General features: G+C 55.3%; 2 protein-coding genes across 5 annotated transcripts; one reads left to right on the top strand and one right to left on the bottom strand.

Moving 5' to 3' along the window:
• Positions 1 to 27: 27 nt before the first annotated feature.
• On the top strand, positions 28 to 26,959 carry CDC45 (cell division cycle 45). 4 transcript variants are annotated; one of them, XM_082417019.1, is made up of 20 exons: positions 28 to 471; positions 585 to 644; positions 1,297 to 1,389; positions 2,491 to 2,628; positions 3,438 to 3,584; positions 6,986 to 7,041; positions 8,167 to 8,215; positions 9,253 to 9,314; positions 10,168 to 10,218; positions 11,230 to 11,349; positions 12,555 to 12,686; positions 12,874 to 12,972; positions 13,620 to 13,781; positions 18,731 to 18,869; positions 18,944 to 19,027; positions 19,496 to 19,614; positions 20,928 to 21,004; positions 22,550 to 22,615; positions 23,602 to 23,656; positions 23,935 to 26,959. In XM_082417019.1, the coding sequence occupies exons 1-18, from the start codon at positions 274 to 276 to the stop codon at positions 22,612 to 22,614; spliced, it is 1,851 nt and encodes a 616-aa protein (XP_082273145.1). In that variant the 5' UTR covers positions 28 to 273; the 3' UTR covers position 22,615; positions 23,602 to 23,656; positions 23,935 to 26,959. The 4 variants fall into 4 exon arrangements, with proteins under 4 accessions (XP_082273145.1, XP_082273146.1, XP_082273144.1 ...); XM_082417018.1 differs by lacking the exon at positions 23,602 to 23,656 and having other exon boundaries at positions 166 to 471; XM_082417020.1 differs by lacking the exons at positions 22,550 to 22,615; positions 23,602 to 23,656; positions 23,935 to 26,959 and adding an exon at positions 19,938 to 20,047.
• Positions 26,559 to 27,960, bottom strand: CLDN5 (claudin 5). The gene has a single exon (XM_082417022.1). The coding sequence runs from the start codon at positions 27,827 to 27,829 to the stop codon at positions 27,173 to 27,175; it is 657 nt and encodes a 218-aa protein (XP_082273148.1). The 5' UTR covers positions 27,830 to 27,960; the 3' UTR covers positions 26,559 to 27,172.

Below are 27,960 nucleotides of genomic sequence, written 5' to 3'. Positions count from 1 at the left end.
AAATCGTAAACTGACGCCCTCGTCTGACGTATACATGAATTTAATTTGTGGCGAGAAGGTTTCTTTTCCCTACAGGTCCCAGTTTGGGGGACTAGTCGTCTCTTCCCAAAGTAAAGATGTCCGCCGAGCGTAGGGTGTCTGAGTAAACGGAGTCAGAGTTGAAGTGCGCAACCGCGAGTGCGTCCGGCCCGTGGATGACGCTTCTTTGGGGGCGGGCTGGACTATTCCAGCCGTAAATGGCGGAGCGCTAGTGCCCGCCCCCAGCGTGGACCAATGAGAAAGGAGGAAAGGCTGGGAACGGAGTCCCTGTTGGTTGGCCCCCGGGCCAATGGGAAGAGCGCTGATTTGGCGGGAGTCTTAACCGCCGCCGGGCTCGCGGGGTTTCTGCGCGAGCTAGGGTGGTGTCCCGCCGCCGTAGCCATGTTCGTGTCAGATTTCCGCAAGGAGTTCTACGAGGTGGTCCAGAGCCAGGTGAAGCCTTCTTTGGGCCCCGAGGCTTGGGGGAAGGGACGAGGGCGCGCGGCCGTGGGGGCGGGAGGGGCCGGGGTTTGGGGCGCCGCGCTCAGCCCTCTCTCCCCCGACAGAGGGTCCTTCTTTTCGTGGCCTCGGACGTGGACGCTCTGTGCGCTTGCAAGATCCTTCAGGTGAGGCCCGCGGGCCGGGCGGGCGGGGGGCGCGGGGGAGGAGCGGGGCGAGGACCCATCCCGGGCGACAGCTCGTCCTGGGGCGGGGACTCAGAAGGCTGCTTCCCTGGCGGGACGGCGTTGGGTGGGTTAGAGGAGAACTAGGTAAAAGGCAGGGAGACTAGTTAGTATCTCTGTAGCAACCTGGGCACAGAATGGTTGCGTTCGAGAGACCCGTAGACCTGTGGCGGCTTCTCACGTGTGGGGTTTGAGGAGGAGGAATCTGAAAGCCGAGGGCACAGTGGTGTCATAAGCGATTCTGGAGATACTCGATTCTTTAGCCTGTTAGGGAAGATCGTTGGTTCGGTTTTGAATATGGTGCAAGGTTTACATGAGCTTTGGTCAGTCCCCCTTGGGTCAGGAACTACTTTTCAGAAGACACAGAAATACCATCAGCTTTTCAGTTTTCCTTTGGTGATTTTCAGCGAAGTTGACCAGATGATTCAGTGGACATTCATGTCCCCATCACCTACTTGATGACATAAATATTTCACTAACCTTAGGTTATCACGTGTTGTTTGTCTCTCATCTTTTTTTTTTTTTTTAAGTGCGTTTCAAGGTAGATTGCAGACATCCTAAATGCAATAGGTTTTGAAAAAAAATCTCTCTCCAGGCCCTGTTCCAGTGTGACCACGTGCAGTATACGCTGGTTCCAGTTTCTGGGTGGCAAGAACTTGAAACTGCATTTCTTGAGCATAAAGAACAGGTATGAGAGATGCATTTGAGAATATTAGGCTTTTTTTACTCAATTACAACTTCTTAACACTGAGCATTCTTTCTATGTATACAATAGCTTGCATGTATTTCTAACTACCGATTTTCTGCAGAAGAGAAAAGTGAGCTATATGTCCAGGTGACTTACCCTCAAATTGTGGAGACAAAACTGACAACAAAGTAGAGATAATGAATATGGACAGCCTCTAACTTTGAACTTATGTTGCAGACATTTCATTGTAAGGTGCTTGGAATTTGGCAGGTTGTTTTTTATATGGCCTAGTAAAAATTACTTTAGATTAGACTACTGTTTCATATTTATCTCTCCAAGAAAACTTATCCAGGTTTCCAACTTGAAATTCAGGAACATACCGTCTCCCTTTGAAATTTAAGCAGTAAGAGGCCAGGCCTCCTCCCACCTCTGCATGGAGCTATAATGAAAGATGGGACATCTGAGACCCCACAGCCCCACAGGGAGAGACTGGAGTCTGGAAGAGGGTCCCTAGAGTTTCTGGCCACATCTAGGACTGTCTGGCAGAGATAAGTCCTCACCCGGTGCTCCTGTCATCATGAGAGGACCTTTGCCAATTCAATATTTATAAGGAAAGGGTTTTCTATAGTGATAGGATGTAATTAAAGGGTTAACTTAATATTTAGGTGCTTGTTAAGTGTGGGCTACCTAAGACTTGCTAGAAATTTAACCCTGTGCCATGCTACTAGCACAGAGAGGCAATTTGTCACAGCAGAGTGACAGATCAGAAGAGACCCGGTTATGCATTTGAACTCTTGGTCCATGCACATCACCTTCTTGACCCCAAGCCTGAGACTCGGGCACACTCATCCTCTGCCTGCTCCTCGTTGAAGCCAGGACAGGCATGGAACCCACCTCACAATGTCGTGGTGGAAATGAAATGGTATATGGAGTTGTTAAAGCACTTGCACAAGCCAGCTGTGGCCGTGTTTGGAGCCCCTCACTGTCAGCGCCTCGCCATGCATCAGGGGCTGCATGTGTCTCAGCAGGACTCGGGCCTAGTGCTGAAGACAAACGGCCTCCCCCATGCACTTACTCACAGGGTCCCCCTCCTTTTCTCAGTTCCACTATTTTATCCTCATAAACTGTGGCGCTAACGTGGACCTGTTGGATATCCTTCAACCCGATGAAGACACTGTATTTTTCGTGTGTGACACTCACAGGCCAGTCAATGTCGTGAACGTGTACAACGATGCCCAGGTAAGCAGGCCTTCGGGGCCCACGTCTCCCCTGAGTTCTCCTGTCCATCTGTCTGTTCCCTTTTATGCTGCGGACAATGTCACGCCTGGTGTTCTTGACAAGGCCCGTGTCCACCTCCCCTATAAGAGCTGGAGCAGCCTGAGGACAGAACCTGGTCTTGTCCATCTTTGATGAGAAACACAGCACCTAACCTTGGAGGTGCTCAGAGGGTGTGTGTGGAATTCGCTTGTCCTGGAAGGTGTAGGGACCAGAACCTGCCCTGAGTCTGCACTCCAAGCTCAGGCCAGCCCAGCCCTATTGAATATTGGGGGACCTCAGAGGCACCTGCCCTATAAATGGGTCTAGGATGCACCCTGCCCATCCAAGGTGGTGTGGGGACCAGCAGGACAGTGGTGTGAGGCCACTGTGAACCTTGCATGGCTCTGTCACACGTGCTCTTTGACACGTCAGCAGTGGGCATGCATCCACGGTAACAAAGCATCAGCTCTGAAACTCTCACGTGAAGGACCTCTTTTAGAGACAGGAGCTTTGCTTGCTTCAAGGTCACTGATCTCCGTGTCCTCTGTCAAAGGCCGAGTTACAAGGCATTCGTTTTGTTGGCTGAGTATGTGGCCTAAGAGGGAGCTTTTTTCCAAATTTAATGACTGTAGGTAGTTTTCAAATTCCCGTAGTTTCTGTGCACCGAATAGCATGCAGATTCCAGCGGCTCACTGTGGCCAATCGAGAAATAAGACTCTGCGAGAGAAAACGTGATGGATAGTTTTCCATGAATGACAGAGGAGAATGATTGCTTTTTGTTTTAATCTTAGATCAAACTGCTCATTAAACAAGATGATGACCTTGAAGTTCCCGCCTATGACGACATTTTTAGGGATGAAGAGGAGGATAAAGAACATTCGGGAAACGAAAGTGACGAGGGGTCAGAGCCTTCTGAGAAGCGCACACGGTTGGAGGAGGTGGGTTTGGGCCTCTCAACACGGTCTTGAGGAAATGATCACTCCCCGAGGTCAGGGGTCAGCCCGGAGCCTGTGGGCCCAGGCAGAGCTGGGAGGCAGCAGGTGTGGGTGCCAACTCTGGGCTCTGCCATCCCCTGGCTGTGTGGCCTCAGGCAGGTTTCTGGACTTCTCTGAGCTGCGGCATCCAGCACTGGTGGCTTCTGCGAGATGTGGAATTACAGGCGGGAGGCGCTGCTCCTCCCATACAAGGGACGAGATTATTCTAGTGCTCAGTGTTGTGAGGAAGCTAATGCCCTCTGGCCCCCGGTCCTTGGTGTGCAGGCTGAGATTTGCCTCTGGAATGTTTGGGGTCCTCCCTTCATCCTTGGCCTGACCAGGGCCTTGGGAGTAGCCCTTCAGGGCCATGTTTGGGATGTTCTGGACACTGTCCATCTTGGGGGGTGTCCTGCTTCCTCACCTGTCTGCTATTTCTAGAATCTTGGGTCATCTGATTGGGACCTCTGAGACCCACTCTGAGATTTCTTTCCTCTTGCCTGACTCTTTATCTGTTCTATTTTCCAGCCAACTTTTGGTCTTTATCTTCTAATCTTTGATTTTTTAGAGCTCTTTCTTTTTATTATATAGGTTCCAGGTGTACAGCATTATAATCCAATATCTGTGTACACTGCAAAGTGCTCACCACCATGAGCCTAGTTATCATCCACCACCATACGCTGGATCCTGATCCCCTTCACCCATGTCCTCCACCCCCCATCCCCCCTCCCCTCTGGTAACAAATCTCTGTATCTATGAGTTTATTTTTGTTTTATTTTGTTTGTTCATTTGTTTTGTTAGATTCCATGTGTGAGTGAAATAATATGGTATTTTATTTTATTTTTTATCTTTCTCCATCTCGGTTCACTTAGCATAATACTTCAAGGTCTATCTATGTTGTCACAATGGCAGAATTCCTTTTTTTTTTTTAATGGCTGAGTGGTATTCTATTGTATATACACACCACATTTTCTTTATTCATTCATCTGTCGACAGACTCTGAAGTTGCTTCCATGTCTTGGCTATTGTAAACAGTGCTGCAATGAACATTGGGGTACACGTATCTTTCTGAATTAGTGTTTTTGTTTTTTTTAGATATATGCCCAGGAGTGGAATTGCTGGGTCATATGGTAGCTCTATTTTTAGTTTTTGAGGAACCTCCATACTGGTCTCCATAGTGGCTGCACCAATTTAGTTCCCAACGACAGTGTACGAGGTTTACCTTTTCTCCACATCCTAACCACATGTGTTATTTGTGGTCTTTTTGATACTAACCATTCTGACAGCTGTGGGGTGATATCTCATTGTGGTTTTGAATTGCATTTCCCTGATGATTAGTGGTGTTGAGCATCTTTTCATGTGCCTGTTGGCCATCTGTATGTTTTCTTTGGAGAAATGTCTATTTAGGTCTTCTGCCCATTTTTTGATTGGGTTGTTTGGTTTTTTTTGATACTGAGCTGTCTGAGCCCTCCTGACCAGCCCTGTAGTTCCACAGCCACGAGGGGAGGGGACAGGACTCCACTGTGCGTTGTGGGGAGGGTCAAAGAATTCTTGGGCCCTGGGGGTTTTGTTAGTCAACTTTGCTAAGATATAACTTCTACACAATAAAATTCACCGGGTGTACAGTTCGATGAGATTTGACAAATGTATAAAGTCATGTGACCCCCACCACATCATAATAGAGAACAGTTCTATCATCCCCCAGAAGTTTCCTCATCAGGACCATGACTTGCCTTTTTAAATTAAACTTTGAACTTTGAGTTCATTGTAGAGTCACATGCAGATGTAAGAAATGAGTTGAAATCACTTACATACATTGCCCACTTTCCCCCAGAGGTGACATATTGCAACACTATGGCACAGCATCACAGCCACTGAAATAGTTGAGACACAGGACATTTCTGTCACCACAAGGACCCCTCCTGTGGCCCTTTTATAGCCACACCCACTTCCCTCCTGCCCCCACCCCCTCCTTAGCTCCTGGCAACCACTATACTCTTTTTCATTTCTATAATTTTGTCCTTTCAAGAATTATATAAATGGAATCATATAGTAAATAACCTTTGGGTTATTTGGGGATTGGCTTTTTCACTCAGCATAATTCCCTGGAGGTTCAGCCAGGTGTTGGGGTGTATCGGGTTGGTTCCCTTTAGTTACTGAGTATGTTCCATGGTGTGGACCGGCCTCAGTTTAGCCAGTTACTCACTGACGGACATCTGGGCTGTCTCCAGTTTCTGGCTATTATGAATAGAGCTGCTATAAATATTTGTGTGCAGATTTGTATGTATGAACACGAGTCTTCGTTTCCCTGGGATGAATGACCAAGCGTGCATTTGCTGGGTTGTGTGGTAGTTACGTGTTCAGTTTTTTAAGAACCTGCCAACCTTTTCCGGAGCGGCTGTACCATTTTACATTCCAACCAACAATCTACAAGTGACCCAGCTTCTCGCGTTACCACTAGGTAAGGAAGCTCCAGGCTCCCTGCCTGGCCTCTGACTCTACCCTGGCGAGGGTATAGGGAGTGCACAGGTAGAAGGAGGAGGTGTTACAGATGGGAGGTGTTCATCGGGGAAGGCTGGGCTACATGCGGCCTGCGCTGGGCTGGAGGGGGTGGGCCTGGAGTCAAGCACTTATCCTCTAAAAGTTTCCTGTCTTCCGAGGCTGTTCCTTCATGGTTCTTTGGCTTTTGTTGGGGATTTTTTTCTTCGTACCTGTTGGTGTTTCCAAGTGGCCGGCTTCTTCAGCTCCAAGTCTGGGATGTATGAACAAAAAAGAAAACCCAGGGAACTCATGCTGTGACATCCCTCAGGTCCCAGGATCCCTGGCTGGTCAGCCTTCCTCTCCACCTTTCAGAATCTTTTTTTTTTATAATATGTGATATTGGGGTTTCTAAGTATATTTAATGAATGTATAGAGAAAAATACATGTACACCATCTTTCCGGAAGCAAGTTTTTAAAACTGCTGTCCCCCAACCCCTGTGCCTTTGTTGTGGGAACTGAATGAGGTTGTGCCTGTGAGATCAGAATAGTCGCTGGAAACGGTGGGGTCTGGATGTAGAAGTGTGAGCTCTTTTTAATCTGGTGGGAAAGCCAGCAGGAGGCAGTGGCGGGCTCTTGGTGGATTGCACGGTGCTGAGATGAAGGACTCGGGATGTGGCCTGAGCAGGTGCGGGGAGGCGGGGGCGGCCGACCACGTCCACGCACCCGCAGTGCTGATGGGCCAGAGGGCCCAGCTGCCCCCTCAGCGCCTCCCTCCCCAGGAGCAGGCTTTGCGCCCCGTGCCTTCTGCCAGATCAGAACCTTCTCAGGCTGTGGGGTGAGTTCCTGGCTCCTTTGCTCAACCCTTTGTTCTCTTTATCGTGGATTAGGAGATCGTGGAGCGAACCTTGAAGAGGAGGAAGCGAAGAGAATGGGAGGCCCGGAGGTGAGGCTGCGTACAGCAGCGGGACAGCGGGTCAGCGATGCCCCTTGCTTTTCCATTTGAGGATCACACTTTCAGTTTTTAGAGCCTCTGTGCCAGTGTCTGCAGGATTGAGCGGGTGGCCCTGCACTGGGGAGGGGCTCAGGGCCCCTCTGTCTCGCCCTCTGGTCCCACGAAGGCTGAAGGCCGGGCCTGGCCTGAAGGTCTCCCAAGCACATGCCATCCATTAGGGGTGAGGGCCCTGGTCCTTTGTTTTCATAGTTTTCTAAATGTAGATACTTTTATTTACAAATTCGAGAAATGGCAATTGTGTAAAACTTTTCATAGGAAAAAAAGTATGAAAAGGAAACTAAGTTACACACACCTTCTCTTTCTGTTGCAAATTAAAAAACAGAAGTGCTTTAAAATGAAAACATTGTAGAGGTTATTCTAGCTTGAGGCAAACGTGGAGCAGTGCTCTAGAGCTGGGAATTCCTTGCTAAACACAGTCCTTGGAGGTCTCGCAGGGTCAGAGTACCCAGCCCCTGTCCTGCTGTGCCCCCAGCCAACCCCCTTGGAAGGACAATGTAAAACCATTACAGGAAGTGTAAGGAAAGAAAACTGAATATAACCCACTTTCACTAATAGGAAGAGATTCTGGCTTTGGATTGATTTTCCTGGGTTATCTGTACCTGTGCACATTTTACATAATCACACCTAATTTTGCATTTTTCCTCTTAATAGGATCATAGTTCTGATGGTTCCAAAAGCCTTTATAAACTGCCCAATGCTCAACTGGCTGGTTCCCCTTCTTTGTGAACTGGAGGCTGGGTCCAGCATCCTCCTGTGACACATAGGCTGCACGCAGAGCCCGTCTTGTCTTGCTTGTTCCGTGAATTCCCTTCTGGGGATCATTTCTTTGGGGGGATTCTGGGGCTGCGCCATTTCACATATTCTGCAGCCACACGAGGTCTGAGCCCGTTTACTCCCTTCCCAGCCATTGTATGTCTATACTCCTTGAAGAGTCAATAAGTGAAAACAAACTATTTCATTTGCGTTTCTTGGGTACCATCCAGTTTTAGCATTTTTCCCAACATTTGTTTTCCTGTTCTGCTTCCTGTTGAAGACCCGCGTTTTGTGTCATTACAGAAGAGACATACTCTTTGACTACGAGCAGTACGAATATCACGGGACGTCGGTAAGTACAGATAGGCGGGAGTCATGGTCACGTTTGGACTCTAGGGGTCACTGTCCTAAAACAGGAGGAGGAATGAGCACAGGTTGTAGAGCCACGAAGGCCTGGTATGAATCCCAGCCCCACAACTTCCTCTTTGTGATCTTGGGCAGGGGATGCAGCTTCTCTGAGCCTCTCCTCCTCAGTAAAAGGAAGAGAGCAGCCCTCACTCCAGAGGCAGTTGTTGGGACGGTTCCTTTTACCTAGAGGTACTCAAGGAACAGCAGCTATTATTTCTGTTCATGATCAAAAGTACAGAACAAGGGAGTTCCCTGGCGGTCCAGTGGTTAGGACTTGGCGCTCTCACTGCCAGGGGTCTGGGTCTGAACTAACATCCTGCATGCTGTGCAGCCAAAAAAAAAAAAGTGCAGAACAGGTCTGTTAGTCTCTGTGCAAGAAGGTGGAACTCTGGACTTACACAGGCCCGCCAGCATATGTGTTACAGGAAGAGTTTCGTACAGAAAACCCAGTGTGTTGACTCTGGCATCACTGAGCAGAGCTCAGGGCCTTGAGGACCCCTAGAAAATAAGTTTCCAGTAAAGCATCCTGTGTTTAGCCTTAGAATTTGGCTCTGGGGCCTTGGACCCTGAGCACGGATTTCCAGAGCCCCTGTTCTGGTCAAGGCCCCGTTGCCCTTTGTGGGATCATCTCTCTGCCCTGGCAAGTGGAGGATCCTAAGCCGCAGGAGGGGTGGGTGGTGTGGGCAGGAACGGACGCCCGGCCCCTCAGATGCGGGAAGCTCCCGCGGAAACCAGTCTCCTTGGCGCTGTTGAAGGAAGCCCAGCGTCTCAGGGCAAACGGGATTTAGAGTCTTCTGGTCAGACCCTGATCCTCCCATCTCCTGCCAGAACCCAGCCCATCTGCTCACAGGAGCTGGATGCTTCGTCCACAGGCAGCCCTGTGGGAAAGACCCTTCTCGCGTGGTCCCAGGGCCCCGGGCAGCACGGGCCTGGCCCTGCCGTGAGCACGGCTGCCCGAACTTAAGCCTGTCTCTCTTGCAGTCGGCCATGGTGATGTTTGACCTGGCGTGGATGATGTCCAAGGACCTGAGCGACATGCTGTGGTGCGTGAGGCCCTCCTATGAGCAGCTGCATCCTCACAGCCAGGGCGGGTCCCCACTGCCAGGGGAGTGCCGGGTGCGGCCCCTTTCTGCACACGTGCAGGCCCTGGTCGTCTTCCTGACTGGGGTCCCCGGCTGCACACAGACTCCTGGGGGGACTGGGGAGTGTCATGGGGCGCCGAGGGCCTGAGGGAGGGGACTGGGCCTCTCCACCCTTCCCAGCTGACTGCCCAGCCTTGCTGCCCAAATCAGTTTGAGCGTGAGGTTTGAACAAGGCTGCTGTCGCCAAGCATCTTTGCAACCCTGGCAGGGGGGTGTAGTTCCGGTACAGGAGTAGCCGCTGGCCTGCCTCTGAGCCTGCTGCTGGGGCTTCCGGCGGGGGTGTTTGGCCCACTGCGCTCCTGAACACGGGTTGATTTGGGGACTAAAGGCTCAGAGTCTAGCGAGGAGTGTGTGGGTCTGGCCTGCTTCACTCTCAGCATTCTGCTCTGGGTCCTGGTTTTCTCCTCTGCGAGGTGACGATCTGCGCTGAGTCAGAGCCTCAGGACGGCCGGGGCAGGGCCAGGCACTGGCCACATCAAGGCCCAGAGGTGCCTTGTCGCCCTGAGCCGGCGAGGGTGGTGTGCGGCCGGGCGAGCTGGGACACAGGCGGTGTGGGGCCTGCCGCTCTTGTCATAGGGGATCCCTTCTGGGAACTGAGAGCCCCACAGCGGTGACACCACAATGGGAGCCTTGGAACCTCTCCACCCGCAGGGCGGGACCGCTGGTCCAGCGGAGTGTCTGGGTCAGGCCACGCTGGCAGGACATACCTGTGAGTGCCACCCACCCATTCACAGCTCCATTCCTCTCCTTCCAGGTGGGCCATCGTTGGACTAACGGACCAGTGGGTGCAAGACAAGATCACCCAGTAAGGATGCATTCCCCCGGGCTGTCTGAGGTCGGCCGCAGCCGGGTTTGGGCTGGGGGCAGCGTCCCTGCGGTGCCCTTTGAGGAGGGGCTGCCTTGGGCCTGGGTCCTTGTCAGGACTGGACCTCTGGCGCAGTCATGTGTGGCCTTGTGTGGATGCTTCATCCACCTCAGGGGCCCAGCAGGTGGAACCTGAAGTGAGCGGAGGGGCCCAGTCTCCCGGCCCTCATGTTGTCTGTTGACCCCTGTGCCCGGTGGACACAGGGCTGGGAGGAGGGGCCAGGGCCCCGAGGCCTGCCAGGGCGGGCAGGCATGATCTCAAAGGTTGGGGGAAGGCTGGACAGGCCTGCAAGGAGGGCAGGAGCCGAACCCTTTTTGCCCTTGGTGGGTGGGCTTTGCTGTTCCTCTCTGTCCGACTCCAGGATGTAGACACCTGGGAGGGGCGGGGGGGCCGGTCCCCCTCTCATTCCTGCTGCTCTGGTGCCATCAGGTGGGAACTGTAACCCTGTCCAAGGGCCCCGTGCCTGCCTCCTGGCACAGCCTCCGCCTGCACTGGTTGCAGAGGCCTCTGTGCCCCGGTAGCTGCCCCTCCCACCCTGCCCACTGGAGGGTCCCGAGTCTCACGACCTGGGCCCAGCCTGCTCTCCTCCTGTGTTGCCGATGGCGTCAGGTGCACAACGCTGGGCACCATGCTGGCCTGGGTGGCCCCTCAAGTGGACCTGGACGGGGTCTGCCTTCTCCCTCTCTCCTCACCAACACTTCCTGTGCTGGGCGTCTTGTCACTATGGGGTCTGTCCACTGACCGTGGCTGGCGGATGGGCCATGGCACCCTCTGTGCCCACCCCAGGGGGCCTCAAATAAATGACGCGGGACAGCTGCTGCCCAGGAGAGAGTGCACAGGGGTGGCGGACGAGGCCAGAGCCCAGTCCTCGTTTGCCTGCAGAGGCAGCAGGGGTCCTGGGCCCTGGACAGGAGGGGCAGAGGGAGCCCCAGGCTTCGTGCTGTCTTCCAGGATGAAGTACGTGACTGATGTGGGCATCCTGCAGCGGCACGTGTCCCGGCACAACCACCGGCATGAGGACGAGGAACACGCGCTCTCCGTCGACTGCATGCGCATCTCCTTCGAATACGAGTATCCTCACAGCTCAGCCCTGCGTCCCCGGGACGAGAGGCTCTGGGCAGAGGGCCCGGTGGGTGCAGCAGGAGTCCTGGACGTGGGCCCTGCCTGGCTCGTCCATGGCTTTGCCACGTTCAGGAACATCACGTATATTAAGGTGCATGGGTGCGGGGCCACAGCGGTTCAGGCAGTTGAGAGGGTTCGCAGACTCCTGCCGAGTGGGCGGGGAAGCAGCAAGCAGTTGCAGTTAGAGAGTGACACTTCACGAGGAGGATGTGGCACCTCGAGGGGGCGACCCAGGCCATCAGGCCGCAGGGCTCAGGACAGGCTTGGTGAGGCCATGCCAGAGGAGGCCACCCTCAGGGGAGGGAGGGCTGCCTGGGCAATCCCATGGCCTTGCAAAAGCCCTGAGGTGAGCTCCAGGGCGGGGCTGGAGCGATGGATGGGTACAGGTCGAGGAGCTGGTTCTTCGTGCTTGAATGTCCCGGGGCTGCCGAATGTGGGGAATAGGCTGTGGCAGCCGTGGCAGGGGTCTCGCTGCTTTGGTGGCAGGTAGAGCGATGGCAGGGGTGGGGCCGGCCTGTGCCTGCCCCGGGACGGCTGGGGACCAGTGAACATGGCTTGAACGGGTCAGGTGGGGGTGCCCACCACAAGTCTAGGAAGAGGTGCCGGGTGTGGGGCAGCCAAGCTCCAGGAGGGGGCGACCACCAGGAGCCAGGTCCTGACATGTGACATCCAGGGACCGGGGTGCGCCGGGGGTGCGGGCAGGGAGGACAGTGGCCCCAGGGCCCAACCATCAGGAGGGGCATCACAGAGGACAGAGGCCGCCGTGTGCCCAGAGACCCTCAACGTGGGCGAGGACCATCCTCACAGCCACACTTGTGGCCCCAGGAGTGAGGAAGAGCCTGTCAAGGAGTGGGGCGAGGATAAGGCTTTGTCGAGGCGATCCCAGCACAGGCCCAGCCAGGTGGAGCCCGCGGGGAGTGGGTGGGAGGCCAGCCTGAACTGGCGACGCCCAGTGGGGCCTCCCAAGTCCTGTGTGGCCACAGGAGCCCCCAGAAAACGCTGTGCGTCCACATCTCCCAAGCTCTCTCTGGGTCATGTTAAGCTAAGGTCCAAGAGCTCCAGGTCCCCGGGGGGCTGACTGGTTATGCAGGTGGTGGTCCCAGGGCAGGGGCCCGGGTCACTATGCAGCCACAGCTCCTTGACCGCAGGCCCAGCCTCCGCCTGGCTCTCTATCAGCACTGGTCCCTCCACGACAGCCTGTGTAACACGTGCTACACCGCGGCCAGATTCAAGCTCTGGTCCCTTCATGGGCAGAAGCGGCTGCAGGAGTTCCTCGCGGATGTGGGGTGAGTGAGCGCCGAGGCCCGCCCCCCACGGCCCCCCTCCCCTGGGGGAAAGCTCCCACTCCTGCTCTATCCCACATTCCTCACTCGATCCCAGAATCTTATGCTTAATCTTATGCTGGTCTGAAGGCCAGGCTGGGGCATCAGCCATGGCATCACGCCTCCTGTGACCAGTGCTCCTCCTTCCCAGTCTCCCCCTGAAACAGGTGAAGCAGAAGTTTCAGTCCATGGACGTCTCCTTGAAGGAGAATTTGCGGGAGATGATTGAAGAGTCTGCGAATAAATTTGGGTAAACACATGTTTCTCTGGTTTAAGCTTTGTCAAGGTTTCAGCTTTAATCACATTCTAAAAATAATGCAGAAAACAAGAACATGTAGATGATTGTGACCTGACTAGCCTTCCCTGAAGTTTTGATTTCTCTTTGGGTTAAAATTAGGACTTAAGGTGCCTGAAAAGTTTAGAATCCTTACATCCTGGGGCCGAGGTGCAGACCTTTGAGGTCAACCTGGACTATCCGTCACTGGACCCTGGAAGGGCCCACTGGGGCCAGGTTCAGGCGAGCTCTGCCCAACCGGGTCTTCTGGCGCTGCTGGAGGGACACGGGCCTGGCTGCTCCTGGCGCCCTGGGGCGCAGGCAGGAGAGGACCACACCCGCATCCCCGTACCCGCCCCCCCACCCCACACACACACAGCTAGCTCCTGGCTTGCCCTGACGGGCAGACAGCTTTGTACCGGGTGCTCAGCACCCCGGTTGAAGGCTGGTGTGTCGGCCTCCTGACTCCGTCCATTCTCTGACTGGAATGGCTAGCTGCAAGCATCAGTGGGGGCTGGGGAGGGAGCATTAGTGCTGGCCTGGCCTGCGTGAGAGCTCACCCCAACTCGAGGACACTCCGGCCACGCGCAGAACGACAGCCGTGTCGTTTCCTCCCGTTGCAGCATGAAGGACATGCGCGTCCAGACTTTCAGCATCCATTTTGGCTTCAAGCATAAGTTCCTGGCCAGTGATGTGGTCTTCGCCACCATGTCGCTAATGGAGAGCCCCGAGAAAGACAGCTCTGGGACGGATAACTTCATCCAGGCTCTGGACAGTCTCTCCAGGTAGTGGGCCTGGCTGTGGGCCCCCATCCCCGCCGGCCACTCGGCCCTCAGCCCCACACTGCCAGGGAGGCAGGTCACAGGGCCCCCGGGCACGGGGGTGACTGCGTCTTTGCAGGAATCCGGATCACAGTCCACCTGAGCTGGGGGCGCACGAGACACGTGCCCATCTTCAGTGTGTGTCATGTTCTCTGGAATCCTTTTCTTCTTTCTTTTTGATTTAAAAATTTTTCTTCTTTCTCACCTCCCATACCCCTTCAGGCATTATTGTTTATTCATTCCGGTGTTTCTTCTAGTTTAGTTTTCATTTCTCAATTATTTTTCTTTTACTTCTAATTTTTTCTTATCTCACTTCCTGAGATGTACTATTTTTTAATGTCTTTCAGCTTGTTTTGAAATAGAATATTACAGTTCTGGTCTTTTGGGGGCGTGTCTTTCTAGTTAACCTTCATTGTCGAGAGGGAGACTATCCTCCTGGTTCTTTTTCCTGACAATAACTGAGAGGATTTGATCGTTGCTCATTTTTTTGTGAGTTTAGTCTTCCTGACTTTTTCGGGGGAGGTATGGTTCACACAGCTTTTCCATCTTCAGAGTGTTAGAAATGGAGAGGCCTGCTTTCTGGGGTTTCCTGGTCCATTCCCAAGCACACTTTTTTAAACAGCTTTGCTGAGCTATATAATTCACATATTGTATGGCTCACCCATTGCAAGTGTACAATTTAATGGCTTTTAGTATATTCACAAGGTTGTGCAAACATCACCACTATCTAATTTTACGACATTTTTATTGCTCCAAAAAGAAACTCTGCTCCCCTCAGCCATCGCCTTCCAAATCTCCCATCTCCCCCAGCTCCTGGCAACCAATAACCTACTTTCTGTATCCATAGATTTGCTATTCTGGACATTTCATATCCATGGACTTAGACATTAAGTGATCCTTTATGGCTTGGCCTCTTCTGCTTAGAATAATGTCCTCAAGTTTTATCCATGTTGTAGCATGTGTCAGAATTTCCTTTCTTTTTATTGCAAGTAATATTCTGTCATAGGGATAGACCACATTTTATTTATCTATCATCAGTTGATGGACATTTGGGTAGTTCCACCTTTTAATGATGATGAAAAATGATGTTGTGAACACACACTTGTGAGTTTTTGTGTGGACATGGTTTCCTCTCTCTTGGGTATATACCTGCGAGTGGAACTGCCGGCTCATGTGGTGATTTTGTGTGTCACCTTTTGTATAACTGCTGGACTGTTTTCCAAAACACGACTTCACCATTGTACATCCCCACCTGCAGTGTATGAGAGTTTGAATTTCTCCATATCCTCACCAACACTTGTCACTGTCTGACTTTTTGATCGCAGCCATCCTAGGGGTATGACGTGGTCTCACTGTGGCCTTGATTTGCATTTCCCTAATGGTTAATGATGTTGAGCAGTTTTTCATGTGCTTATTGGTCATTTGCGTATCCTGTTTGGAGAAACGTATGTCCTTTGTCTCTTTTTAAATTGGGTTGTCTTTTAATGATTGAGTTGTAGGAACTGTTTTGTATATTCTAAATATGTCTCTCAACAGATACATGATTTGCTAATATTTTCTCCCATCCTGTGGGTTGTCTTTTTACTTTCTTGATGTTGTTCTTTGAAGCACAAACATTTTTAATTTTGATGATGGTTGGGTTATCTATTTTTTCTTTTGTTTCTTTTGTTGTTGGTGTCATAGCTAAGAAACCATTGTCTAATCCAAGGTCGCAAAGATTTACACCACTGTTTTCTGTAAGAGTTTTATAGTTTTAGCCTTTATATTAGGTGTATGATTCACTTGAGGTCAATTTTTGTATCTGATGTGAGGAAGGGATCAGCTTAATTATTTTGCATATGGGCATCTGACTGTTCTAGCACCATTTGTTGAAAAGACTTCTTCTACCATTGAATTAATTTGGCACCCATGTTGAAAATCAGTTGACCATACATGTGGGAATTTATTTCTGGATTCTCACTTCTCTCCCACTCATCCATGTGTCTAACCTTATGCCAGTACCACACTGCTTTGATTACTGTAGTTTTGTAGCAGGTTTCGGCTATGCTGTGTTCCTTGAATTTCCATGTGAATTTTAGGATTAGTTTATTAATTTCTGCAAAGAAGTCAGATTGAATTGAATCTATAGGTCAATTTGGGGAGTGTTGCCATCTTAACAATATTAAGTCTTCTAATCCATGAACATGGATGTTTTTCCATAGACTTAGATCCTCTTTAATTTCTTTCAACAGTGTTTTATAGTTCAGAGAATAAACTGTATACTTTTTATTAGATTTATTTCTAAATATTTTATTCTTTTTGATGCTATTGTAAGTCAACTTACTAATTTCATTTTTGGTTTGCTCATTGCTACTGCATAGAACTACAATCAATTTTTGTATACTGATCTTGTCCTGCAGCCTTGCAGAACTTGTTTATTAGTTCTGACAGTGTTTTAGTGGATTCTTCAGGATTTTCTATATACAGGATCACGTCACCTGCAGATAAAGATGGTTTTACTTCTTCTTTCCCAATCTAACTGCCTTTTATTTCATTTTCTTACCAATTGCCTGGCTAGAACCTCCATGACAATCCCAGCGTGTTTGATCAGTGCCTCTGCCTTCCTTTTCTGAATTGTCCTTCTCTTGCCCAGTTTCAGTTCCACTCGTAGCCGTCTCTCCTCAGCAAGGGGCCCAGAATGGAAAGGAGCTCTGGCTGGTACGGGGAGCTAGCCTGCTTCAGCCCCCTGGTGTTTGCCATGGCCCTCACACTCACCTGCTCTTGTGTGGCGCAAAACTCTTAAGTTTTGGCCACTGTCCCCAGTTGCCTGGAGTTTCATCTTTCTTAGGTCTCTGCTTCTCTGCTCCCTCCCACACGTCTGGTGGCCAGTTGGGGGTTTCTTCCCACCTGCCTATATTTTGGGGTCTGTGGTGTTCCTCATTCCTTTGTGTTGTAAATGTGGGTCCTAGGTCTTTGGTTTTGTAATGTAGTTGCTCTGTTTTTATCTAGAAATATGGGGAAATCAAAAAACTATACTGCCGACTGTTTCCGCCTCCTCTCAGAATTGATGGGCCAGTCTTAGCCATTGTCTGCTGACTTCCTGCTGTGACAAAAGAGCATTCATCCCATTTCTGTGCGCCTTCCCCTCCTGTTGGTACAGTTGTGCCACTATTTTTAGCTCCTTTGTAACCTTAACATACTTCGGTCTTGTTCTTTCACCAGCATCTCTTGTCTCCCTAGTTGGTAAGAAAAGGGTGTTGGCATCCTTCGTTTTCTCCTCCCCCATACCTCCCAGGATGTGAAAATACTTCCACATGTTCAAGGTTAACAATAGTGGGGTAGAGGACAGAATGTGAGTCGTCTCATCTTTGGCTGTAGGTTGATTCTCAAAGATGAAGATCAATAAATAGTGTTACTTGGTTGCTCTAATAAAATATTCCAGAGTCACTAATGTGCGGTGATCCCGTTCCTTTCTGGCTCAGCTCTTTGTTTTCCCTGGAGCTCTTCATTGCCTCCTTTATCATATCCGGTTTTCCCAGCTCTCATTCCCTGAGCCCCTTCTGTCCAGGAGAGCCTGGGGCTCTGTTCTCGGCTCCAGCTCCCTAGGCCTGCCACCCGCCCAGACTGTGTCGCTGGGGTGGACCCAGCACATCTTAGGATCCTCATCTGTTTTTTTCACTCCCCCGTTTTGCTAGAACATAATTCTTAAGCAACTTTTAAAGAAAGGGCACATGTGAGGTAAACATTCTGAGCTCTTGCACATCTGACAGTATCTTCTGCCCTCATCTGATTGCTGGTTTAGCTCGTGCAGAATTCAGGGTTGCTCCCTGTCTCCCAGCAGCCAGTGGTGTTGATGAGAAGTCTGAGCCATTTTGGTTCTTGTTTCTCTGTAAATGCACCCTCACCCCCACCAGAAGCTTTCGGGATCTTTTTTGATTCTCAGTGTTCCAGAATGTCTAGTGGTGTGTGGGGTGGATCTTGTTTCATGCATTAGACTGAGGTTTTGGGTGAGCCCTTTTAGTCTGAGGAAATGCTTTCGTACTCTGCCTTTACTATTCCCCCCACACATATGTCTGTTTCTTAATCTTTCTAGACTTCCTGGAATGATTCTGTCTCCGATTTTTGCCTTATATTTTCCATGTGTTTGTCTTATCTGTGGTAAGGAAGGTTTTCTTGACTTTGAGTGAATTTTTTATTTGTTGCAACCATTTTACTTTCCACAAATTCTGGTTTCTGATTGTTCATTTTTCATAGCATCTTATTCTTGGTTTACGAATGTATTGCTCAAATCTCTCTTAAGATACTAATTAGACTTCATTTTAAGCTTTCTTTTGGTCTCCAAATTATGTTTCCACTAGAGCTGTTTTTTCAGGCCACAGGCATTTCTCAAATGTCTGGTGGTCCTCCACATTCAAGGGGTTGGGGGGGATGGGGAAGGCTGTGGAAGCCTGGCAAGCCTGCTGGCCAGAAGACATCACTTCATCTTGATGGGTGGGAAGCCCATGTGACACTTTGGGACCCTTACCTGCTGGGTGCAGAGGCTTTGCTTGAAGACCTGACCTCTCCACAGAGGGCTCATTTTAATGTGTTCAGAACGGAACCCTCCTTTGTGTGGGGGAAGGGTAAAAATCCATCTGTCAGGTGGCGGGATCCCTAGTGCCCCCCAAGCCTCTCCGGTCAGAGCCCTGCAGCACCTTCCAGAAGGCACCTCTGCTGGCTTCCAGTCTCCAGTCTTCTGATGCCAGCAGGAACCCACCCCCCCACACCTCTCCTGTCCATCACTGTGGGCTTAGACACTTTTTATTCCTTCCTCTCACCGGAAAGGGAGCTGGGGAGGGAGGGAAGTGAACTGTTGGCTCCACAGCCCCTCTGACCCAGAAACCAGGTGTCCGGTCTGCAGCCAGTGCTAGAGCCGTGCGCCTGCCATGTTTCAGGGGGAACCTGGACAAGCTGTACCGCGGCCTGGAGCTCGCCAAGCAGCAGCTGCGCGCCACACAGCAGACCATCGCCAGCTGCCTCTGCACCAACCTCATCATTTCCCAGGGGCCCTTCCTCTACTGCTCCCTCATGGAGGTCAGCTCCCCACAGACACGTCCCCAGCCCCACCCGCTGGCTGCCCCCTGACCACCTACCCCCACTCCCTGCAGGGCACCCCAGACGTTGTGCTGTTCTCCAGGCCAGCCGCCCTGAGCCTGCTCAGCAAGCACCTGCTCAAGTCCTTCGTGTGCTCGGTGAGGGTGGGAACACAGCAGCCGGGGGCAGGGAGGGGCGGGGGGGAGTGGCTGGTGCCAGACACTGGCCTTGGGGTGCGGGGGCTGCTCACCTGCCAGGGACTGGCAGGTGCCTCCCTTTTCCTGAGCTGTGTTCCTCCGCCGAGCCCTCGTGCCATCACTCACCACCCAGGTCACTTGGGCAAGTGGCGGTGGGGGGGGCCTCACAGAGCACGCAGGGCTGGGGCTCATGTTCAGCGGAGGCGGGTTGGGGCGGGGGCGTGGGCTGGGGAGGGCCTCCTGGAGGAGGTGACAACTGTGTTAGGACCTAAAGGAGGTGAGGGAGGGAACAGCCAGGGGCACAGGAGGCTGGGGGCAAGCTGTGTGGGGACTTGAGTGTCTCTGGGGAGAGGGAGTCCCTGGAGGCTTTTGGGGAGCAAGGCACTGGGGCTCCTGGGCACTGTGACCGAGGTGCACTTCCCTCTGCAGACGAAGAACCGGCGCTGCAAGCTACTGCCCTTGGTGATGGCCGCTCCCCTGAGCGCGGAGCAGGGCACCGTAACCATGGTGGGCATCCCCCCAGAGACCGACAGCTCGGACAGAAAGAAGTGAGTCCTGGGGCCCGGGGCTATGGGGGGTCAGCCTCAATGCCAGGCCAGGGATGGCCTTTTCCACCATGAAGCAGGGTGGTGGGGCTTACACATGTGGGCTTCAGGGTGGGGCAGCATCAAGCATGCACTGAGCGGGGTCGGGGTGCAGGGAGGTGCAGCAGGCAGGCGAGCCTGAGGGTGGCAGGGCAGTTGGGGCCTCATGCTGAAAGCCCAGGACAGACACCAGTGCACGGGGTTCACCAGTGAGGGCACGTCTCTGGGCTCCAGGTAACCCGGGTTCCTGTGAGTGACCTGAGGCCTCTTGGGAGCTCCCACCCCAGCATGGGGTGGGGGGTGCAGGTGTGGTGTAGACGTCCAGCTTCCAGGCAAGGGCATCCAGCTCCCTGAGGAGGACCGGCCGGGGTCAGACGCACCCAGGATGGGCAGCGAGGTGCGTGGCCCTGCGGCTGCGGCGGGACCCTCAGCCCTCCCTGGGCCTGAACCCTCCTCTGAGGAGCAAACAGTTTGCACTGAAAATCTGGATTGGGTCTGGGTCTTACCCTGAGTCTGGATCGGTCCCAGCTCTGCCACTGTGAGCTTTGACCTCCTTCTGCATCTGCAAAGGCCATTGAGCCATGAGTGGGGAGACAATGGCCTCTGAGACGAGTGCTTCCCTGCCGCCGGGCTGCCTTCCAAAGCTCCCTCGAGGGTCTCAGATCCAAAGTCACATGGGTGGGAGCCGGCCAGCGTTCCCAAGGCAGCACCGCGGCCACCTGTGTCCTCACTCGGGCCGCCGGTCTGTACATGGCTGGGCTGGTTGGCAGTGAGCTCGGTGGATGCGCACAGTCTCCTGTGAGGGTGGCTGTGGAGGCTGGGAGCACTCGCCCCCCTCTGCCCGCCTTCCGCCCTCTGCTCTCCGCAACAGGCACTGGAGCCCCTTCCCCACGCTCCCGCTGTCTCCACCAAACCTCCCTCGATGCAGCTCCATCCAGGCTGCTCCCCGAGGGGCTCCGGCTCCCCCACCGCCCTGCGGGCCCCTCCCCACCTGGTCCCACCTGCTGTGTGTGTCTAGGACCCCATCCCCACACGGCTCCACGGAGCCTCTGCCTCTCACCTGCCCCAGCCGCCAGCACGGTGCCTGGGGGGTTGCCAGGGGACACGCCCACCTGAGGGCTGAGAAGGGCTGACGGGGGGAGCAGTGGTGAGAGGCAGTGGCTGTCCAGAGAGTGGGCTGAGGCCTTGGGGCTGTGGCCATTGAGGAGTCTGGTGTGTCCCTGGCGGGGAGGGTCCACTGCAGGGACAGCCCCCAATGCGCCTCTGTGTGTCCCCAGCTTTTTTGGCCGGGCGTTTGAGAAGGCAGCGGAGGGCACCAACTCCCGGACACTGCACAATCATTTCGATCTCTCAGGTAAGAGTCCGCCGCACTGGGGCCCTTTCAAGGTCAGTGCTGGCCTTGGAACCAGGAAAGTGCCGAGGGTGCCCTGCCAGCAGTCCTCTGGCCTCGGGCCCTGCACTCCGTCTGGGCCCTGACAGGCATACCTGGCTCTGGCCTTACGATCCAGCCCCTGAGATGACTTCATCAAGGAGCTTGGGGGTCTGGCCACCACTATGCCCTGATGCTGCCGCATGGTGGCTTTGGGGGGCCACACCTGTAGGCCACCAGCGCCCCCGCAGCTTCCCCGGATGCCAGTGTGGAACATGGCATGTTTGGCCATATTTGCTTTCTGTTCTTCAGATGTGTGGCACTTTACCCCTGTGTTAGTGAGCCCGGGCTGCTGTAATAAAGCACCACAGAGTGGGGGGTTGAAATAATAGAAATGCATTTCTCACTGTTCTGGGGGCTGGGAGGTCAGGTGTCAGCAGGGCTGGTTCCTCCCAAGGCCTCTCCCCTGGGCATGTAGATGCCGTCGTCTCCCTGTGTCTTCACGTGGTCGTCCCTCTGTATGTCTGTGTCCTGATCTCTTCCTATAAGGGCACCAGTCAGACCGGATCAGGTCGCACCCTAGTGACCTCATGTGACCTGATCACCTCTGTAAAAGGCTCCTGCCAGGTACAGTCACGTCCTGAGGTGCCGGGGTTAGGCTGTCACCATAGCAAGGTGGGCACCTTCAGCCCATAGCACCCACCTCTCAGGAAGGACCTCTCACATCACCACTGATGCCTTAACAAGGACCAGTTTCTGAGTCCGAGACCCACCTTCACCCCATTGCCTCTGGAGTCTAGAGCTGGCGTCTTCCCGCCGGGCCCACTCTGGCTGTGGCTCCGTGGTGGGGGGTCCCCTCCAGCAGCAGCCCCCCACTTCCTGTTTCGTGCCTGAGACTGCAGACAGGCGGTGCTGGCCAGCCTGCAGGACGCCCTGGCTTCCCACACAGGGAGGACTGGAGGGCCGGGAGCTGCTGGGCTTCCCCCAGGGGTGGGCGGCTTGCAGGGGGTGTGGAGGAAGTCGAGGCCTGAGGTACCCGCAGCTTGCAGGGCCAGGCTGGCTGGTTTTGTCCTGTCTGATGAGGCCCCGTGCTGGTCTGAGGCTGACGGCCCCCAGAGATGGATCAATTTGCACCATGTCCTCTTCTACGGAAGGGACACCAAAGCTGAGAGACTGGCCAGAACAGGATGGAAGGCCACCTCCTGCCTGACCGCTTGGGTGGGAGGGAGGCCCCTCTGCCAGGGCTGTGGTGTTCAGAGTGTCACCGCTGGTCCCCTGGCTGCCCCGAGGGTCCTGCCCACAGACCACAGCTGCAGCTGCACCGACAGGGCAGCTAGGGAGTCCGGTTAAATAGGTCTCATGGTCCAGAGCACCCCAGGCCACCAGGGAGCCAAGTGCGCCTTGGAATGTGGTAGGGGGTTGTCGCCACTGGGGCGCCGGGCAGCGGGAGTCAACTTGGTACTTGGTGGCCTCCCCCAGCTCTGTCCCTGCTCCTCCCGTCCCAGTGATGTTTTCCTTTCATTACTTCAGTGATTGAGCTGAAAGCCGAGGACCGCAGCAAGTTCCTGGACGCGCTCGTGTCCCTCCTGTCCTAGGGTGAGTCGTGGGGGAGGGGGTGCTGGTGGGTTCCCGTGGCCCTGCCGCAAAGCCCGGCTTCTACCTGGGTTTGAGGCCGGATATGGGGTCCAGCGCCTGTTCCCAGGGACGCCTGTCCCCAGGCTGGTGGCAGGACCACAATGGGGCACTTTGAGGGATCTAATTTCATTAAGCTCCTGGGATCCCTTCAGAAGGAGCTGCATTTATCCTCCTCTGATCACAAGGCGCCGGGTGTGGCCGGGAACGGGGGCTGCCCTCGCCCCAGCATCAGGCCCTGGGCTGGAGCCCATGGGGTGTCTGTCTATCTGGGCTCTCATGCGCTGGACTTCTGAGAAGGCCAAGCTGGTAGCAGCCACTCGGTGGGGAATTACAAACCGTGGGCCCTGTGTGAGCCTGGACGCGTGCAGCTGTCACTGTGACAGTGCAGCGCAACGGTCCTGCCAGCGCTGTCCCCTGTGCCTCACACACCACCTCTTTCTCAAGGGCCCTCGGGAAATGGGCCGGGGACCTGCTCTGTCTAGTGGCCCCTTCTCAGCCCAGGCCCCCCACAGCGGACGCCCTGCCCGGCATCTCCCTGAGCCCCGGCTGGAGTTGCGGCTGTGGCACATGGGCCCCGTCCAGGCTCCTGTATGGGGGGTCCCTCCTGCCGGCCCAGGGTCCTTCCCCCGCCCCCCGTCCCTGGTGAGCTGGGAGTGTGGGAGCCCTGGTGCGCTCTGTTGAGAATGGCCTAGGGGCCTCAGGGACCTCCCCCAGCCCCTCTCTCGGGGGTCACAGGGCTCTGGGGGCAGATTGGGTCTTATGTGACGTCTGTGGGGAGCCTCACCGGGCTGCCCCTGTGTCCTCATCTGAACTGGGGCTGACACCCCTTGAGCCTCAAGGGCTTGGCCTCAGCAAGGGCCTTTGTGTGGGGGGAGGGTTAAATCAAAGGTTACAAATGGGGGTCTCGGGCAGTGGAGCTGGCATCTGAGGCAGACCCCTCCCTGCAGCCTGCTTGGTGATGATCCCAGTGCCATGTGTGAGCTGCCACCAAGACGGCACCAGGTGGACCAGCCTGGGAGGGTGAGGGGCAGCGTGCTGGGGGCAGTGCCAAGGCTGGACAAGCCGCCAGGCAGGGTCTGTAAGGGGAGGAGGTGCCAGGAGCCGTGTGGCCTAAGGTACTCAAGCAGACAGGACGGCGGGTGCTACCCCCCACCCCTGTCAGTGGTGGGGCTGCTCAGAAGCAGCCGCTCAGCACGGCAGTGGGAAGGCCTGGGCAGTTTGTTTGATTTGGGGAACCATCAGAATTGTTTGAAATTTATTTTTTCTTTTCTCTTTTCCAGAGTTTGATTTCCTCAGAAGTGACCTCCTTCTCCTTATTTATGTTAACTGGCTTTTATTTAGATTGTAAGTTATGGACATAGTTTTAGATGCAGGGACAGTGTTTTTAATGGAATAAAATGATTATTTTAGGTTTGGTGCCCCAATCTTGGCTCTGGTCACAGGGCCAGTGCTTGGTTGTTCTCTGAGCCTTGTGTGTCCAGAGGGACCTTGATCCTGTGCCCTGGGCACCCCGATGCCCAGCAGGAAATTAGCATGGGGGGCAGCTTCCAGGGTCCCTGGACAGCAGTGGGCAGAGGCCAGGCCCCTCAGCACCTCCACTGACCACTTTGATGCCAGCCAGGACTTGGCTCGGTTCGCCCTCCCACCACTTCCTCCTGTCCACTGGCCTTGGCAGCATCTCAAGTCCACCCTCTTCACCGTGCACCCCTCCCAGGCCCACCCTCCACGGCCATCATCTTACCCCCAGCACCTGCCTGTCCAGGTGCCCCCCACCTTCTGGGCACATGGCAGGCACCACCAGGCGAGTCAGGCAGGGATAGCAAGGGCGGGGCCCCAATTCAGGAAGGGAGGGGCTTGCTGAGGGGCCTCGGGGTCAGCTTCGCCCACGTCCTATCACAGAAGGTCCAAGCTGGACAGGCCTCAGCAACCTCCAGAGTCTTCGGAGCAGCAAGAGTTCTCTGTCAGGGAAGCCGTGGGATCAGCTGGCCCCACCCTCCCAGTTGTCCCCAGGACACCTGCCAGGGTTGAGGGGATCTGGAGGCAAGGAGGATGCCATTTCTGTCCTTTGGCGAGGAGAGAGCCATTCACACAAGTGGCTGAGGCCATCTGTGACCACTGCACAGAACTCGGGTGCCAGGGGAGCAGGCAGGCTGGAGGGCCATGGCCACCTGGGTGTGGCACCTTGGGCCACGGGCAAGAGGCGGCAGAGTGGTTTGGGCAGCACTTATGTTGGTGGGAAAAGCCCAGAAATCGTGTTCAGGAACTGAGGACACGGGTTAGGGGGGCCAGGTCTCAGGGTGGGCCTTGGGGAGGGGTAGTGGGCAGTGGGGCCAGCTGCATTGGAGCTGCATTGCTCCTCCCACCTGACCTCTGGCAGTGGAGTTTTCCCCTGCCTTTCCCATCATGGGTCGGAGACAGCAGCCTGCCCCGCCAGGGCCCTCAAGCTGCCCACCCTGGCCATCTGCAGAAGCTGAGGGCTGGGCAGCTACCATTCAGAATCCCGGCTGACGCCTGGGGTCCTGGAGTCAAGAGAGCTCTGGGCTGTGGAGGAGGCAGCCTTAGGCCTGCGCCTGGGCCAGACACCCTGTACCCGACACTGCCTGGACCCTGTGGCCAGAGCAGAAGTGGAAGGACCTCTTCCTACTCCACCAAGAGCCGAGGCTCCAGGATCACACACTTGCTCGCTTGGGAGCTGTTCTAGGTCAGGCTCAGGCAGGGCTGCCGTAAAGGCTAAGGACCTCTGTGCCATGGGGCCCATCCCTCTATAGTCATCCCACTGTTGGGAGCTAAGGCCCCCAGATAGTTGAGCCTCCCTGGAAGTTCTGGGATGCTGGGCCATGTTCACAGTAGCTGCCCTGAGCCCATGTCCTTGGGTTCTGCCCCTCCCCACAATGAGGAACCTGGCCAGGCCTGGGAGACTCCTTGCCATTGGACCCGGCCCAGGCATTTCTGGACATGGCCCTCAGGGTGGAGTTTGGGGGCATTTGCCAAGCCCTCCCCACTGGCTGGGCTTGGAACTCCTCCCAGCAACCCCTGATCCTGTCCACTGTTCTCTTCTGCCCTGGAAGCAGTGAGTTCTTGGTGGCTGTGACAGCTCTGGTCTGCTTTGCCCTCCAGGAATCCCACCCAAAGGAGGAAGGTCACACGGTGCTCCCAGCAGGGGCTGACACAGAGGTGCTGATGGTTGGCCCAAGTCTGGCCTGGCCGCCAGACCACCAAGATGGGCACAGGCCCTGTGCAGAGAGCTAGCATGGAGGGGCTGAAGCTGAATCTGGGCAGCCGGCTGCAGGTGCCTCCTCCGCATGGCAACGCGCTTCTCAACCTGCAGCCAGCTCTGCTGGAGCCCAGCACACATCCTGGATTTGCCCCTGTTCCCACTGCACTATTGGCGGAAAGGACGGAGTCAGTGTTGTATAGATGTCTAGCCATGTGAGGCGACCCAGAGATGGCCGAACCCTGGGAGGGCAGGTGGAAAACGCCCGTCCGGTGGTGCCTGGGGACCAGCCTCTTCTAGGCAAAGCCAGCAGCCTGGCAGCCCACCCTTAGCCCTACCTGCATCCCAAGACCCACACACACTGGCTGGGGTCAACCTACATCTTCTGCTGGGGTCTGCATCACAGCCCCTGCTCTCCACCCCCACCCCCAGGCCCTATGACTCAGCAGTGGCCCTTCTGACTATAGATCTCACCTTCCTGGGTTGCAGTGAGCTGTGGCTGTTTCCCACCTAGCGGGAAGGTGACCAGATGGCAGGAGGGACCTGAGAAATGGCCATGGGATCTTCGGGATCCCAGGGGCTAGCCCTGGAAGGTCCCCACAGGAGCTTTTTGGGGAGAATTTGGTGGGTAGGTGGACGAATGGGGGCTGCAGAGCACAGGCGGTGACTGGACAAAGAACAGGACACAGGTGGGAGGGTATCCAAACCATTTACTAAGCAGACTCTTACCCCACCCCCCAAAGCTGCAAAGGAGGGCAGGGCCCCAGCCCCACACCCAGGATCCGGTGCCCGTAAGCCTTGCCTGGAGAGCTGCAGGGGTGAGACAGGGAGGTCCAGACCAAGTCTCTTGCCCCCACCCGGAGGCCAGCCTGCTGATGGAGTAAAGGCCAGCTATAAACGTCCCTCCGGCAGCCGAGGCTGGGGCCCCTGGTCTCTCGGTCTGCCCCTCTGGAATCAGCAGGAGCCACTAGGGAGTGGGTGGCATCCAAGACCCTGACGGTCAGAGAGGGAGCGGCATCTCCAGTCCAGTGCCCACACAGCTGAAAGAACGCGCGCCCTACCCACGTCGGAGCCAGCACTGGACACAAAAAGAAACAGAGCGAGTCTTCCCAAGTGCGCGTCGCCTTGCGGGGCAGGGCGCAGCCCAGAGCCGGCTAGGCGGCCGGAGAGGACGGGCTGCGGACAGAGTCCGGCCCGTGCGCAGGACCCGGAGTTCCGCAGAGCCTGTGCGCCGCGGAGGCCGCTGTCCATGCGGGGCTTCCCTGGCCGGTCCTCCCGCTCGCGGCCCTGCCGCGCAAGCGCACTCAAACATAGTTCTTCTTGTCGTAGTCTCCGCTGGCCGTAGGCCGCCGCGGCGCCGAGTACTTGACCGGGAAGCCGAAGTCGGGGCGGCCGGCGCAGACCCAGGCGCCGCAGCACACGAGGCCGCCGCCGCACATGAGCAGCGCCGAGGCGGCCCAGCCGATGTAAAGCGCGGCGCCCAGCTCGTACTTCTGCGACATGGGCACGGTCGGGTCGTAGAACTCCCGGACCACGATGTTGGCGAACCAGCAGAGCGGCACGAGCGCCAGCAGCCCGCAGAGCGCGTAGAGCGCGCCGCCCGTGAGGGCCACGCGCGCCTTACCCGGGCCGGGGGCCACGCAGGTGGTGCACTGCGCGCCCGCCAGGGTCACGAAGAGCGCGACAAGCGCCAGGAGCACGGCGCCCACGGTGAGCGCCCGCGCCGCCTGCACCTCTGTGCTCAGCGCCAGCACCGAGTCGTACACCTTGCACTGCATGTGCCCTGTGCTCTGCACCACGCACGACATCCACAGCCCCTTCCAGGTGGTCTGCGCCGTCACGATGTTGTGGTCCAGGAAAGCGGTCACCTGCCACATGGGCAGCCCGCACGCCAGGATCAGGCCCACCCAACCCACCAGGCACAACACCAGGCCGAGAATCTCCAGCGCCGCCGACCCCATGGCTGGAGACAAGACGGGCGCCCGACGGCCCGAGGCCTCCGGGCGCGCACAGCTCACTCCCTCCGATCCCCTGCCCGTCGGCACCACAACACAGCCTCGGGTCTGCGGGCGCCTCTAGGGGGGCTTCCCAT

Source organism: Balaenoptera physalus, assembly GCF_965194825.1.
Source record: "Balaenoptera physalus genome assembly, chromosome: 12".
Taxonomy (NCBI): domain Eukaryota; kingdom Metazoa; phylum Chordata; class Mammalia; order Artiodactyla; family Balaenopteridae; genus Balaenoptera; species Balaenoptera physalus.
Note: the sequence above shows the minus strand (reverse complement) of the source record. Positions and strands in the feature narration are given on the sequence as shown.